The sequence below is a fragment of the Anopheles coluzzii genome, chromosome 2, assembly GCF_943734685.1.
Source record: "Anopheles coluzzii chromosome 2, AcolN3, whole genome shotgun sequence".
Taxonomy (NCBI): Eukaryota; Metazoa; Arthropoda; class Insecta; order Diptera; family Culicidae; genus Anopheles; species Anopheles coluzzii.
In genome coordinates this window covers 91,761,606-91,775,984 of record NC_064670.1, presented here as the reverse complement: position 1 = coordinate 91,775,984, position 14,379 = coordinate 91,761,606, and the positions used below count along the sequence as shown (strand labels likewise).

The window sequence follows — 14,379 nt, the reverse complement described above, 5'->3', positions numbered from 1 at the left end:
TTGTTTTCAATTTAACATTAATACTATTTTGTTTATAACGGGTATTATGTGTGTGTGTGTGTTTTCAATGTGTCCGGTTGTGTGTTTTTAATCGTATTGTATCGTTCAATTGCACGCAATAGAAGTAGGAGAGGGTAGATTAGCGATACATATTTTGTCTGCGGCGTAAGCAGGCATACGCACAAACACGGTGCCGAAAGGGTGCACCTTTTAGAAGGATGAGCTATATAATAATAATATTTATAAATTAATTGTAACAGGATTGGGCAATTCGATTGAAAAAGCAATTTTTGTGTGTGTAGAAGTGGAAGGCGTAACTAATGCCCCTCTGATTGGCAATATTCATGCAAGTGCAGTAATTGTTGTACTTAATTAACTTTGTTTAGCTATATCTGATTGAGGTTTTATTGAAACGGATGACTTTACTCCTTTCCTTCTCCTAGCTGGAGCGACCTGTTACAGTCACGTTCTGAGATTGTACGAAAGGAAGCGGGTTTGCATACGCCACAGGCCAAACCAATGGACACGCAAGGAGTAGCAGCGTAGAAATACTTTTTCAATGGCATTATCATCATTCAATTTGCGTGATTGTGAAATGAAAAACATTTGGCAAAAGCAAAGGCTCAGGCAGAGGCCGTACGAAACAACCGAGCAGTTGGTGATCCGTGTGGCGATGGTTAATAAAACGAAGCGATCGGCAGTACTCTGGCCGATGCACCGAATAAGGCTTATACGCAAGCAAATGCGCAGCGACGCTGGCAGAAACGCAATTAGCAGCTGTTTTCCGGCTTTTAATCGGCACTACATTCCCGTGCGGACACAGCGCCCCCATGGGCGGCGTGATTTTTCATCACTGACCGTCGAATGTTAGTGTTTGTGTGTGTGTGTGAAGTTGTATGTATCTGTATGGGTGTGTAGCATTAGTGATCAGTGTTAAAGAGAGTAAAAATTTACGTTTATAATTTACTTTACAGCCGCCATCCACCCACCTAGTACACCACCGCGTGCGTCGTTTCGTTTCCCGCCCCGTCCAGCGATGGTTTGCCAGGGGCTAGGCGATCCTTCCTCCCCCTACAGGATGCCAACAAACACAACAAAAAAAAACAAAACGAAATCGTCCCCATCTGCTGGAAGCTTTTGTTGTTTCCACACGGAATGATGTTTCCCATGATGTGCCGCCGTCCGCGTTTTCTCCCTCTTTCTTTTTTTGTGTGTCTTTTGCTTGCTCTGGTTTGGTTTTGTCTTTTTTCTCTTCTTTTTATTGTTTCAGTTTTCTTACTTGTTATTTCGGTTACGCTTTTCATGCTCTCCACCATTGGTTAGTTTGTTTTGTTTTTTGTTGTTTCTCACGTACACGTACACTTACACACATATTCCCCATCACAAAAGATTGGAATTGGTTTTGGTTTGTTTTGGGCTCAGAAGTTTTCTTTTAGTGTTTGCGTCTTTTCCGCTCTCGGGTTTTTTTCTTTTCCTGCCTATCTCTTTCCCCTCTGCGATTCTTGCCTTGCCTGTGCGACCACAGAGATCACACTTTCGAGGATCTTGATGATCGGTTTGAATTGAGAAAAGCGTATGTTAAGGACGCTTTTGTACACTTTTTCGCTTGATACCGCGTTTGACTGTAGTTAGTTTTTAGTTTACTTTACTGTTTGTTTTTTGTTTTTGCAATAGCTAATGTAATAGAGGGAAGGGGAAAGGAAAAGCAGCCCCAACTTTGTTTATTCCATATCTCTTCCTGTTTCTCTCCCCCGTTGATCGCCTTCGGTTGTGTAGCTGTTCTGTAGCGATCATCCCTTCGGTGACCCGCAGTCGCTGATTCAGCACAGTCTGGCCGAAAAAGGAGTAGGTTCGACCGAAGAAGGGTGAAACGCTACAGAGTGCACGCAAACCTCCGCCCGCCCCTGTTTTTCGCTCGCTCGCTCGCTCGCTTGCCATTTTGTTCCAATCCCAGTTGTTAGACCAATTTACTTAATTTCATCCCAGCTTCGGCCCAGCGGCGGACCGTCGTCGGGCACGGCATTGCACATCATGATCGTCGGTGGCTGGCGGCACGACGCTTAGCAGCAACCACTGCTGGCCGGTCCGCCCGGGCTGTTGCCGCTGCCCAGCGATGGGCTCGTCGGGGAGTGCTGCTGGCCAATCTTGATGCCGTTAGCCTGTGGCGATTAATTTGAAAGGGGGAAAAACAAAAAGAAAGGAAAGTTAGCAAATACTTCTGCACAAGGAGCTGGGAAAGAGCAACAAACACACACACATACCTCATTATTGATATCAAACACACCCTCCTGAATCTTTTCGTAGATCTCCTTCGCTGTGTTGATGAACGCTTCCTCGACGTTGGCCGCCGTACGGGCGGACGTTTCCATAAACACCAGCCCGTGCTCGCGCGCGAACGCTTCGCCTTCCTCCTTCTTCACCTCGCGGCGTGAATCAAGATCACTGAAAAATGAAAAAATACGATTCACTTTCAAGCACACACTCCAGCATCGTAAAGCGCTCCTTTTTACCTCTTATTGCCGATCAGCATAATGACCATATTCGAGTTCGAGTGTTGCCGGGCGTCCTCCAGCCAGGTGGTCAGGTGGTTGAACGTTTCGCGGCGCGTAATGTCGTACACGAGCAGGGCGCCGGCCGCGCCGCGGTAGTACGAGCGGGTGATCGACCGGAACGCTTCCTGGCCGGCCGTGTCCCAGATCTGTAGCTTGATCTGCTTGCCGTCGATGGTGATCATGCGCGCACCGAACTCGACGCCGATCGTCAAATCGTGCACCGGCTGGAAGCGTTTGTCGGTAAACTGCAGCAGCAGGCAGGACTTGCCCACACCTGAGGGAACAGAACGGAAAATGGAGCGTGTTAGTCTTTCGGTATCGTTGAATTGTTCCAAGTGTCGTAGCGGAAAACTCAACTTTATCATATTGTTATTAGGATGGACATGTTCAAACTTAAATAAATGCTTTAATGCCTTAAATATTTCTTAGACTCCACTTTAAATAGTTAATTAGGAACTTGCGGCAAGGCTACTCATAGGTGAACGATTGTGAGAGGTAATTTACCTATTACATTCATCCAATTGTTTCATTATTACTTTAAAACCATAAAAGTGAGTAAAAAAAGCAAAATTAAATATTCTAAATTGAATTGAATCATGTCACTTGAAGTTCTTCAATTAAAAAAAATGAATTAATTTTAGATAATAAAATTAATAAATTGCATTTAATAACTTCGATTTTCTAAGCAAACGCCTGACAGTAAGGTGAATTAAATAAATAAATAAATAAATAAATAAATAAATAATAAAAAAACTATTGATCATTTTTCTATTATTTTCTTATCAAAAGTGTGTTTTATAATAATTTACTTTAAAAAATAAATTACATGGGAAATAAATCATCAAAAAATAAACAGATCCACTTTAGACACAAAAAATATATCGTAAAAATGAGATTCAACTGGTAAAACCGATTACGGTGTAATGAAACCTATCTTTGCTCAATAAAGCTTCATCCGAATGTGAGTCATCCTCACAGCACCTCGAGTATTTTCTCTTTTCTTTCTATCAATATTTATCATTTTAGCGTTTGCTGCCGCCAACCCGCCTCTGCACGAATAAAAAATAATAATAAAAGAAAGAAAAGAAACCCCAACAACAGTGCACAGTGTAAATTGCATTGGCTACTTGCACTACACCACTACACTTGATTGAACCGCCCCATCTATGATTCATGCTTCCGGGCAAAAACATAAACAAATGCAACATTAAAGGCATTATTGAGCGTGGTTCCCCTGCCCTCCGTTATGCTTACGAGTGGGGGTGGAGGGAGACAGTTTTCTTTTATCGTATTTTATTCGTTCGTTTTCTTTTCCTTCTCCATCGCTATTTTTTACTTTCTTTTTAATCCCTCCCCATGCAATAATAGGACGGCACATACATTTCCGCCCGCTCTGTTTTGTGCAGCAGTGTGGCCACTTGGATGCGCCGCCGTACACCAATATTGCGCATCGAGTGGTTGCTATGTGAAAACGCCACGGTGATTTCATATATTGCATGCGGGACACAGTGGCAGGCGCCCCTAGTAAGAAAGCTTGACGAGACGGTGTGCTCTTGCTTCAAGCGGGGCCAATTTTTGGGCTCAGGGACACTGGACAGCAATTCGTGCGTTATTACTTTTCACACGGCTGACATACGCGGTGGAAGCGCCATGCACGAACAAAGAACCAACGCGCGCCCAGGCAAATAGTGTCCGTCTGACCCGGTTTTACAGCCCACCACCACCCGTGACCAACCAGCGCGCGCCGCAAGTGGTAGTAGTGGTGCAAATTATAAACAATTCCTTTCTCGGTGTATTGTGAGCATTCTTTTCGTCATCTCCTCCCACCCTAGAACGATCGTGCATCGATGCATTCCGAGTGCAATCAGCCGCAGCGAAAGGAAACTCGATCTGGCTCGCAGGCAAAGCTCTCCCATATGGTGGGTCCGGGAAAGGGAAAATACTTCTTTTCGTTCGACAGCTCGCATACACAGACACACACAAACACACCAGTCGATTTCCTTCTCTATATTCTTCCTGGGCTTCTATTCCGGGTGTGTGTGTGTGTGTGATAAACAGGCCAAGTGTGGGGTTGATGACGAAAAATTATCGATTTTGTTCTTTGCCACCGCTGCTTTCCTCCTCCTCCTCCTCCTGCTGCCACCAGACACATGGGGTGGCGTGTTGGTCGTGACGCCTGTGTGTGGTTGGGTTTCATCCTCCCTTACGTGTCCCTGTGCGTTTGAGTGTGTATATGTAACCAAGATGCGGGTTGTGCTCACATCACTCCCGTACGAAAAGGAAAATCATGTTTAATCATCCTTTTTCATTCAGCCATCGCATCCCACCCCTTGTGTTCCTTGCTTCCTCCTGTGCGCGTCCCTCCCGTCCGCATCTGCTGCGTAGCTGTGTTGGTGTTCACATACACCCGCGCGCGCACAAACACACGCAGCTCCATCGCCTACGCAATTGCAAATTAAATCACACCCAAAAACAGCCCTTCTTCCTGTTGGAAAAGCTGCGAAGGCGGATGAAGTCCTCCACCACCAACAGCCCATTTGACGGGCCCCGGAAAAGCGACCGAGCTGTTACCGTATGTTTTCCGAGCTAACAAATACGGAAGTGTCTTTCTTCACCATGTACTTTGTTCCATCCTTTCTTCTGTGCGTCTTACCTGTGTCTCCTATGATGATGTATTTGAACAAGTAAGCGTACGACATTTTGGCGTAGAAGATTGGTCGCGGACGTGTGGGAGATGTAGGATGATGATGATGGTGGTGCTGCTGCTGCTGCTGGTAGGGCTCGCTGTGTACGCTGTACTTTAGCAAGTAATTACGTGGATTTCACGAAATCTGTTATCACACACGACCTTCCCCGTTCGCTTTTATGTTGCTTCTTCACACCACACACACACACACTCTTGTAGTGGAGTGAGCACAGATCACTCCCGTGTTGTGACTAGAGCGTTTCACTGCGTACTTGGCCGTGGCACTGTGGAAAACACACGCATAACACACTCGGATGCAAAATATCGTACAGACTAGCGGCGACGACACTCGGACGAAGGCAAAACTACGAGGGAAGGCAATTCAATCGAGAGAGAAAAGGGGGGAAGTAATCAATTCTCGACACTTTTGCCTGCAATACGGACGTGTTTATCTCTTTGTTAAAGGTTTTCGGGGTCTGGGCCAGCAAAAACACACTTGGACGAGAAAAAGTGACTGCGACTTCTGATTCTGCTGGTTGGGGCAGGTTGCATCATGCGACGTGCAGGTTGACACAGGTTGACAGTCGATCGAGCGTGTTTGACAGCTGTGGTTGGCGACATTGAAGACATTATTTTGGTAAAATTTAATTAATTTAGTGCATTTTTTTTTTGTAAAATGCACATTTTACAAAATAACGCTTGCTGCAATTTGTGCTTCGTTTTTATCTATTAAATTTCATCACTTTTCTACGTAAACATAATCCCCGTCACGTCCGAGATCATCGCCCGCTGTGCTCTGTTGTGGGTTTTGTTTTGATTCCGTTTTTCCTCCATCCGCGCGGATGACGTTCCGATTTGCGTTTTATGCAGCAGCGAAAATAAACGCCAATGCTTGCGCTTGCTGCGTAATCGTTTCGCTAGCAATGAACGTGCTGTGATTTATGTGCTCTCGTGCGCGTTTTGGGTTACGGCTCGCGTCTGTGTACATTTCGGTTGAGGGTTGCTGCTTTTCTGCCAAAGGCTCCAGTTGTTGTTGTTTGCCAGCATCACCGAGCCCAACACCCCCCAGCCATGATACGGTACCGCGTAGTGGCGCTTGTGCTAATTGTGCTGCTAATTTATTTCTTTCGCCTCATCTTTGCGTCCGGCGGCGACCGGAGCCAGTTTTACCAGAACTGCCTAAAGTTCTGCACGCTCGACAACTGCACGCAGTGTAAGTATGAGACTATGGGAGACCGATTATTGGATGGTGTGTTTGATACTGGGATTTTTATTGCTAGCTGGCGTATCGTACAAGAAGGAGCTACAGTGGAAGCACGATCCGATCAATAAACTGCTGCTGTGGACCTGCTACGATGAGTGCGGCTACGACTGCATGTGGCGGACAACGGCCGCCTTTCACAACCGCAACTGGACGACGCCACAGTTTTACGGCAAGGTAGCCGCGAGCATTTCAATCCTTTAGTTCCGATTCAAAATACCTCTCTTCCTTTTCTTTCTATGCTCCAGTGGCCATTTGTGCGGTTCCTCGGCATGCAGGAACCGGCCTCGGTACTGTTCTCGGTGGCCAACTTCGCCACGCACTACAAGATGCTGCAGCGGTTCAGGCGGGAGGTACGCACCGACAGCCCCATGTACGGCACGTGGCGAGCCTTTTCCTACATCTGTCTGAACGCGTGGATTTGGTCCGCTTTTTTCCACACGCGCGATTTTCCCGTGACCGAGCTGCTGGACTACACGTTCGCCTACTCGATGGTGCTGGCCTCGTTCCACTGCATGGTGATGCGCATGATACACCGCTCGTCCATCGTGGTGCGCGGCGCGTTCAGCTGCCTGTGCGTACTGTTCTTTGTCAACCACTTTTCCTATCTTAGCGTTGGCCGGTTCGACTATTCGTACAACATGAAGGCGAACATTGTGACGGGTAAGTGGTATGCATTTGCGGGGCTTGCTTTCCGTTCGGTTGAGTTTTTTTTTTTCTATGTCCTTTCCCGGTCTCTCGTGCGCAGGTATGAGTGGTGCCCTCGGTTGGATTTTGTGGTGCTTTCTGCAGCGCAAGAAGCGCCGCTACGTCTGGAAGTGCTTTACCTTTATCGTGCTGGCGACATCGTCCTTGCTGCTGGAAATAAACGACTTCCCACCGATCCTGTGGACGTTCGATGCGCACTCGATATGGCATTTGGTAACGGCACCACTCACAATACTGTTCTATAGGTAAGTGAATGCATCATTTCAACGCTGTTTGTGCGTGTTTTGAAAGCGTAATTTTCGTTTTTTTTTTCAGTTTTATAATCGAAGACTGCAAAACGTTGCGCAAGGAGCTGGTCGGCGTGGAAGATGAAGAGAGCCGCAAGCTGCTCTAATGGCTACTAAGATCGACAAACACGCATTGCTATATCCGTTGAAGGACAATAAGACAAACATGGGCAACACGTGCAACGCGTTCTGGTCAGCGCAAGAAGAACGCAAACCGTTAGTATCGATGATTTGCGCGATGATGTATTTAATATCGTTTAGTCGTTGGACAGAAAAGTAGAATATTTGTCTACTTTTACACAACCACTTGGTGAAACGAATTTTTGGCGCATTCTTTTTTAATAAGGATACATTTTTATCAAATTCTTTCAACTGTTAAGCGATTTAAAATGTACTTATTCAGGGCTGGACACACTGTTTAGGACGGCTAGCCGTATACTCATTTCTGCGTACTCTTTTAAATCGTTCCGAATCGTATGAATTAATTAGCTAAAAGAAAACTATCGAATCAAAATTATGCCAAAACTTAGTATCGAAAAAACCAAACAACATGCAATTGAATTCAACCAATTTACCTTAAATTTTGGAGCCAAATGTACGGAGCGATGGGCCTCCAGCGCTCTTTTCCTGCAGCTAGATAAGTGTAACCGTAGACGAGTATGTCAATTGATTGTATAGCTCAGTTTTTGGAATCACATATTTATCCGTTGTGCGATCGCGCAGCGACCATTCTAGTCAATCTTTATAACATTCGTTCGAGCGTTCGGGCTCCGCAAGGGGGATTTTCAAAGTACATGGTAATACAACGATCGCGTAAAAACCAGAAAACGGCGTGATGGAGGGCTCCACATTTTTTTAAACTCTTTTGGAAACTCCCCTCGTGCAGAAAAATGGCTACATACTGATTATTCGCGTGCGTATTCCAGGTTTACTCGTAGGATATATTATATAGTGCAGATATTACACTAGCCACAAAGGAGCAGGAGATAGTATTTAAGAGCAATAATTTATGATTAAATATTATAAACCAATAATCTACGAAATTTCGGCGAACCCCGTTGCAGCTGTGCAGCTAGAATAGGACCACACAAATATACAATACTTTTAATTCGAACAAAGCAATCGTTCGCACTCATTTTCCGGAAAAGAAATCACCTCATTGTGCAGCATTGTGCCCTTTGCGTTGGAACTAGTTACACATTGGTTTATTTTTCAGCACTTAGTTGTATTCAATACGATACGCGATTAATGTTCCTTTACATTGAGTTCATACATATAAAAGAAAAACAATCAAAACAAACAAAAAATTAGGTAAAAAAACCGTACCTCCACGCCACCTCCAAAGCAAGCTCCCAATTGATGTGTGTAATATGTTTACGCGTGCAATGTCCAGTGCAGCGCGGGAGCGTGGAGTAAAAACACTACCACACAGCTTTTGAAGCTTTCCACTCGTATCCACTCACTAACTGGTAGCACACAAACACACACACGCGCGTACTTGCTTGCTAACGTTTTTCCAACTTCCAACTTTTTCAACTGCCAACGCCATTGGAATTGTTATTGTGTTAAAAAAAAGCAAAAGCGCGCGATCGGTTTATCGTTTCCATGCAGCATTTCTTCCCACCTAGCTATCCTGCTGTCTCCTTGCGCTTCCCGTTTTAACCCTACGATGCCGGCCTTCGTCCCAATAATTACCGGCGTCAAAGTTTTTCAGTCCTAGACGAAAGATCCTTTCGATTTCTTTGCTTTCACCGTGCTTTCTCTCTCTCTCTCTCTCTCTCTCTCTCTCTCTCTCTCTCTCTCTCTCTCTCTCTCTCTCTCTTCCATTTCTCTTACCGCGAATTAGGCAGAACCTGGAACCTATCACTAGTCCTAAATTGGCGATGGGCGAGTACAACAACAAGTAGCGAACAATTAACGACCCCGAAAGGAGCCACCCGCTTTTACGCATTTTTTAAGTGTTAGTTAGATATTAATTGGTTACAACTCTCGATAATTTGCTTGTGTGTGTGTTTTCTTTTTTCGCAACTCACCAATCCATAATATTAATTATGTTCTCACTAATTCTATTATTATATATAGTAATATTATTATGCACGAGCACGGGCAGCATGTGCTGTGTGTTATACGTTTACGTGTGTTTTTTTTGTTGCTGAGTTAGTATTTTATGTAACGCAATAACTTTTTTTCTTCTTCCTCTCCTTCTTCTAACATTCAGATCACAAATTTCATTTGCCATTTCACGTGGTGTATAAGTTTTGCTGTCGCTCTCTTACCGGCTAAGAATGTGCGGGGTGTAGTAGGGGTGGTGGTGGTGTGCATTTGCCTTTTTCAGTTGTAGGGGTGTGTGTGTGTGTTTGTATGTGGTGAACCAAATATTCACTGGGCTCTGTTTTGGTTTGGTGTAGGACTGGGTTGGTAGACGACTCACGACTTATGACCGCCTAAGGGCTTCGGTACGCGTTGCGCCGTGCGTAAGCCGCAAACCGAACGTAATCGTTGATCTGAGTCAGCTGGTTCCAGTACTGATTGCTCCACAGGGCGTACGTCCGGTGGTAGAGGGCGGTCGCATGCGCATCGCCTCCCCGCATCTGCTGCGGCAGGCTGACGGATGGACCGGCTGCCGCTGCCGGCGATGCCATCGCTGGATGGAAGGGTGGAAGCAGATTCTCCATGCGCGACATGAACGCGGGCGATCGGGGCGAACGCTCCTCGTCCATGATGAGCGGTGGTACGGCCGAGGGAGGATTGCCCCCGACGACGGCGGGGTTCGTGGCTGGGGGTGGAATAATACCACCGGCCACCAGGAGGGGCGGTGTCGGGATGCTGGGCACGGCAAACAGATGGGGCGAAGCGGCCACCGACACCGAGTTCGAGGTGACGGCACCGATCTGCTCCAGGCTGCCGGACGGCGCAGCGATAGCACCACCACCGCCGGCAGCAGCAGCGGCCACCACCATCAACGGATCGGCGACGGCCGCCGCCAGTGCGTCGTTCTCTTTGGGGGTCGATTTAGCCGACGCCACCGACACGCGGTCGACATCGTCGAAGAAGGACGAGTTGGAGGCGTCACTGTCGTACGACGAGTACGAGCTCGCGTCGTCCATCATGTCGTCCACGTCGTGGGCGGCACACTGCGGCCCGATCGGCCCGATCGGGTCGGCCTCGATCGGATTGATGTTGGGCAGCGACTGCTGGTCCAGCATCTCGGGCGGTTCCGGCGTCGAGCCGACGTTCGAGCCGACCGTGTTCGAGTTCACCTCGAGCGAGTCCTGCTGCTGGAACCGGATCCGGTTCGGCAGGTTCGCCTGTATCACATCCTCCACGTCCTCCTCCTCGAACAGCGAGCCCCGGTTCGAGCCGCACGTGTTCGAGTTGAGCTCGATCTCTTCGCCCTCCTCGCCGTGCTCGCCGATCTCCTCCGCCAGCGGGCCCCGGTTGCCGCCGTGCAGCCGGGAGGAGTCGAGCGAGATGCCGCACGGGACGACGTCCGGCACGGAGCACTTGCGCGTCAGGCCCCGATCGCTGACCGTATCGTCGTGCACCTCCAGGCTGCAGCCGTCGATCGAGTGCAGCTGCACCTGATGCTCCGGATGCTCCACGCCCAGCTCCTTCTGCTCCATGATCTTTGCGAACAGCGCGTCGTTGTTCGCCTCGAACGGCGGGCAGTCGCCCCCGTTCGCCTCACTGTCCGAGCTGTGGTCGATGTCGGAACAGTCGACCGAACCGATCTGCCGGAAGCGCGGATCCGGGATTTGGCTCAGCCGGGACAGCTGGGCGTTAAAGTCCGATCCCACCTCCACCTTCTCCGTCACGTTCGTGCTGAGGGAGGAGCTGCTCTCGAGGTCCGATTCGTTGCCCCCGTTGCGGGTGATGATGGTTGTAATGGTGTCGCCCGCAACCAGCAGCACCGGAGGCCCGTCCATATCGGGCACGGGAGTCGAAAGGCTGCCCCGGATCGTACCGGCCGCACCTTTAGCACCATTCTTCGATGGTCCCGGTTTTGGTGAATCATTATCATCCTCCTCATCATCGTCATCGTCGTCGTCGTTGTTTTCCACACCATCCTGCTCCTCCAGCAGTAAGCTGTTTCGATCTTTGCCATCCGCTTTCTTTTGATTGCCGTTCAGCGAATCGAGCCGCTTCGTTTTGCCACCCCGCTCACCGTTCGCTTGTAGAGCGCCACCCCGCTCGAGACTGAGCTTTTCCATCGACATCGACAGCCCATCCATGGCCACGGTGGACGACGCATGAGCGCCCGTCTCTTCCACCTTGCCGGGAGACACATTTCCATTCAGCTCCGTCGCATGCCCGTTCGTGGTCTTTCCTTTGACTGCTGGGGCGGCTACCTCGACCGCTGGCTGGCTCGTCGTGCCGTTCGGTGCATCCAGCTCCACCACCGTCTCCTCGTCCGACGTTGACTTCTCCAAACTGTCGTCCAGCTTCTGCTCCTCGTTGTTATTGCTTCGCGACGGTTCGCCCCCATTGCCCAGCTGCTTGCCCAGCATCTTCATCGCCTTCAGGAACAGCTGGTCCACGTCCTTGTCGCGGATCTCCTGCACCATCTGCGAGGCGAACAGCTTCTCATACCGGTCCCCGTACCGCTCGAACTGCCACACGTCCTCCAGGTTGCCCTGGGGCAGCTTCAGTACGAACATCTCGTTCCCGCCGATATCGTGCAGGATGCGACGGTACCGCTCCATGTCCTTCACGCCCGACACGAGCGTTATCGCGATGCCCTTGGTGCCGAACCGGCCCGCCCGCCCTATCCGGTGCAGGTAGGTGGCGTTGTCCTTCGGCACGTCCGCATTGATCACCAGGTTGACGTTCTCCACGTCGATGCCGCGCGCGATCAGATTGGTGGCGATCAGTACGCGCGCCCGGAACGAGCGGAAATCCTCGATCGCCTTCAGCCGGAACCGCTGCTCCATGCCGCTGTTAATGACCTCCGCCGGCCAGCCCGCCTTCTTCAGGTACGTGCAGTACGTTTCCGCCTTGGAGATCGTGTTCGCAAACACCACGCACTGCGCGAAGTTGATCTGCTGGAAGATCTCATTCAGCACTCCCACCTTCGCCATCAGGTCCTTCACGTTATCCGGTTCGGCCGGCAGCTCACGCACAAACTGCTTGATGCCGAACAGCAGTGGCACCTCCCGCTTGGGCGTGACGCCGATAAACTTGGCGTTCATGTACCGCAGCAGCTCCCGGTCGCGGTTGTTGTAGAACGTGGCGCTGCACACGATCGTCTGCCGCTTGTCGGATAGGGCGCCCACAATCTTGTCGATGTCGCCGCGCATGCTCGGCTGCAGCAGCGTGTCCGCCTCGTCCATCACGAGCGTCCGGATGTAGGACGTGTTCAGCACGTTGCTCTTGATGAGATGCAGTATCCGGCCGGGCGTACCGACCACCGCCGAGCAGTTCTGCAGGTTCTTCCGATCGACGCTGATCTCCATGCCACCGATAAAGGAGCGGGCCTTAAAGTTGCCCAGCTCGCCCCCGATCCGGTTCAGCACGGATTCGACCTGCACCGCGATTTCCCGCGTCGGCACAATGGTCAGTGATTGCGGAAAGGCGATCTCCGGATCGTGGCTCTCGACGATCGTGATGGCGAAGACGAGTGTTTTGCCTGTGCCGGACTTTGCCTGCACCAAAAGATCTAAAAAGAGAAATATTAATGTTTACCATCTATGTAGGGGATAGAGGTACATTATTGATTTTCCATACCGAAATCACACCGTGCCAGTGGAATGGCTCGCGCCTGTATCGGGGATGGATGGACAAAGTTGTTGCGGGCGAGCGCCTGCTTCACTGGCTCGGACAGCGACATCCGCTCGAACAGCAGGCTGCGATCCACCATGACGTCGGCGGTACGCACTTTGTCATCATTCAAGCTGTGGCCAGCCATTTTGGCAGCTTGCTGGAACTGCCCACTCACTCGGTACGGGCAATGAAAGTCGAGCAATTCTAATCACGCACCCAAACACACCCAACGGAAAAGATTCCCAAAAAGGAAAATCTCTGGCAGTAGGAAAAACCTCCCCGTCCCGGAAAACTAAAACGTGACCGCCTTTCGTGTGTGTGTTTTGATGGCGGGGTTTGTTTACAGTAGTTCGATGCAAGCCCCCGTGCACAAAGATCCGTCCCGTGCGGGTTGCTGCGTACGGACCGCGTTTTCTTTCGCCGTTCACTCGCTTCGGCTACATTTGGCACCGCGGTTCGCACTGTTTGCTGGCCAGTAGCGACGATTTTTAGGTGAGTTTTCGAACAATTAATTTTCACTTTTGCCCGTGCCTGCAAAGAATCGCGAAACCTGTTTTCGTTTTATTCACAGCATGACAGATTGGGGATGTAATGACAGCAGTGAGCAGAGCGCCATCTGCAGGAATCGGCTGATACTAATGTCCAGGTTTGTGTACATTACGGTGAGACGCGTGTTTGTTAAATTATTTATTTAAAATCAAAAGGAAAAGGTTTTAAATCTGAAAAATGTAATTCCTTTCAAAAATTGATGATGTGAAAACGCATCAACTTGTACACAAGTAGTAGGTAACAGAAAACTCTCCGTATTCTGAAATAACCTTTTAGCAATGTCTTCAGGGGGTTCGCCAACCCTGCTCAACAACAATCGAACGCGTACAGGTATAGCTTGACTATTGTGTTTGCTTCTCCTAACAAAAATAACTAATTTAGTTGGGGGCTGTGATGTGGTGCGTTACATTTGTATCATATAATTTTCGTTATTGGAACTCTGAGAAAACATTTTGACCCACGGACTCTGAACCACTTTCGAGCATTGCTACTCATGAGTGCTTGGAGCTGTTGGAACCATACGGATGGTTTCGGCGGTTACGACAGCTTCAACGATTCCATCGGTATCCTTCTCAA

At 49.1% G+C, this 14,379-nt stretch overlaps 3 protein-coding genes across 3 annotated transcripts; 1 reads left to right on the top strand and 2 right to left on the bottom strand.

Moving 5' to 3' along the window:
• Positions 1-567: 567 nt before the first annotated feature.
• On the bottom strand, positions 568-5,792 carry LOC120950450 (ras-related protein Rab-2A). The gene is made up of 4 exons (XM_040368470.2): positions 5,206-5,792; positions 2,511-2,826; positions 2,262-2,442; positions 568-2,159 (listed from the first exon to the last, which is right to left on the bottom strand). Exons 1-4 carry the CDS (start codon positions 5,249-5,251, stop codon positions 2,061-2,063), a joined length of 642 nt encoding a protein of 213 aa, XP_040224404.1. The 5' UTR covers positions 5,252-5,792; the 3' UTR covers positions 568-2,060.
• Positions 5,793-5,902: 110 nt separating this feature from the next.
• Positions 5,903-8,612, top strand: LOC120950449 (post-GPI attachment to proteins factor 3). The gene is made up of 5 exons (XM_040368469.2): positions 5,903-6,451; positions 6,519-6,676; positions 6,748-7,162; positions 7,248-7,452; positions 7,523-8,612. Exons 1-5 carry the CDS (start codon positions 6,310-6,312, stop codon positions 7,599-7,601), a joined length of 999 nt encoding a protein of 332 aa, XP_040224403.2. The 5' UTR covers positions 5,903-6,309; the 3' UTR covers positions 7,602-8,612.
• Positions 8,613-9,252: 640 nt separating this feature from the next.
• On the bottom strand, positions 9,253-13,842 carry LOC120950447 (probable ATP-dependent RNA helicase DDX20). Its single transcript, XM_040368463.2, has 2 exons — positions 13,219-13,842; positions 9,253-13,150 (listed from the first exon to the last, which is right to left on the bottom strand). The coding sequence occupies exons 1-2, from the start codon at positions 13,397-13,399 to the stop codon at positions 9,939-9,941; spliced, it is 3,393 nt and encodes a 1,130-aa protein (XP_040224397.2). The 5' UTR covers positions 13,400-13,842; the 3' UTR covers positions 9,253-9,938.
• Between the last annotated feature and the right edge of the window lie 537 nt (positions 13,843-14,379).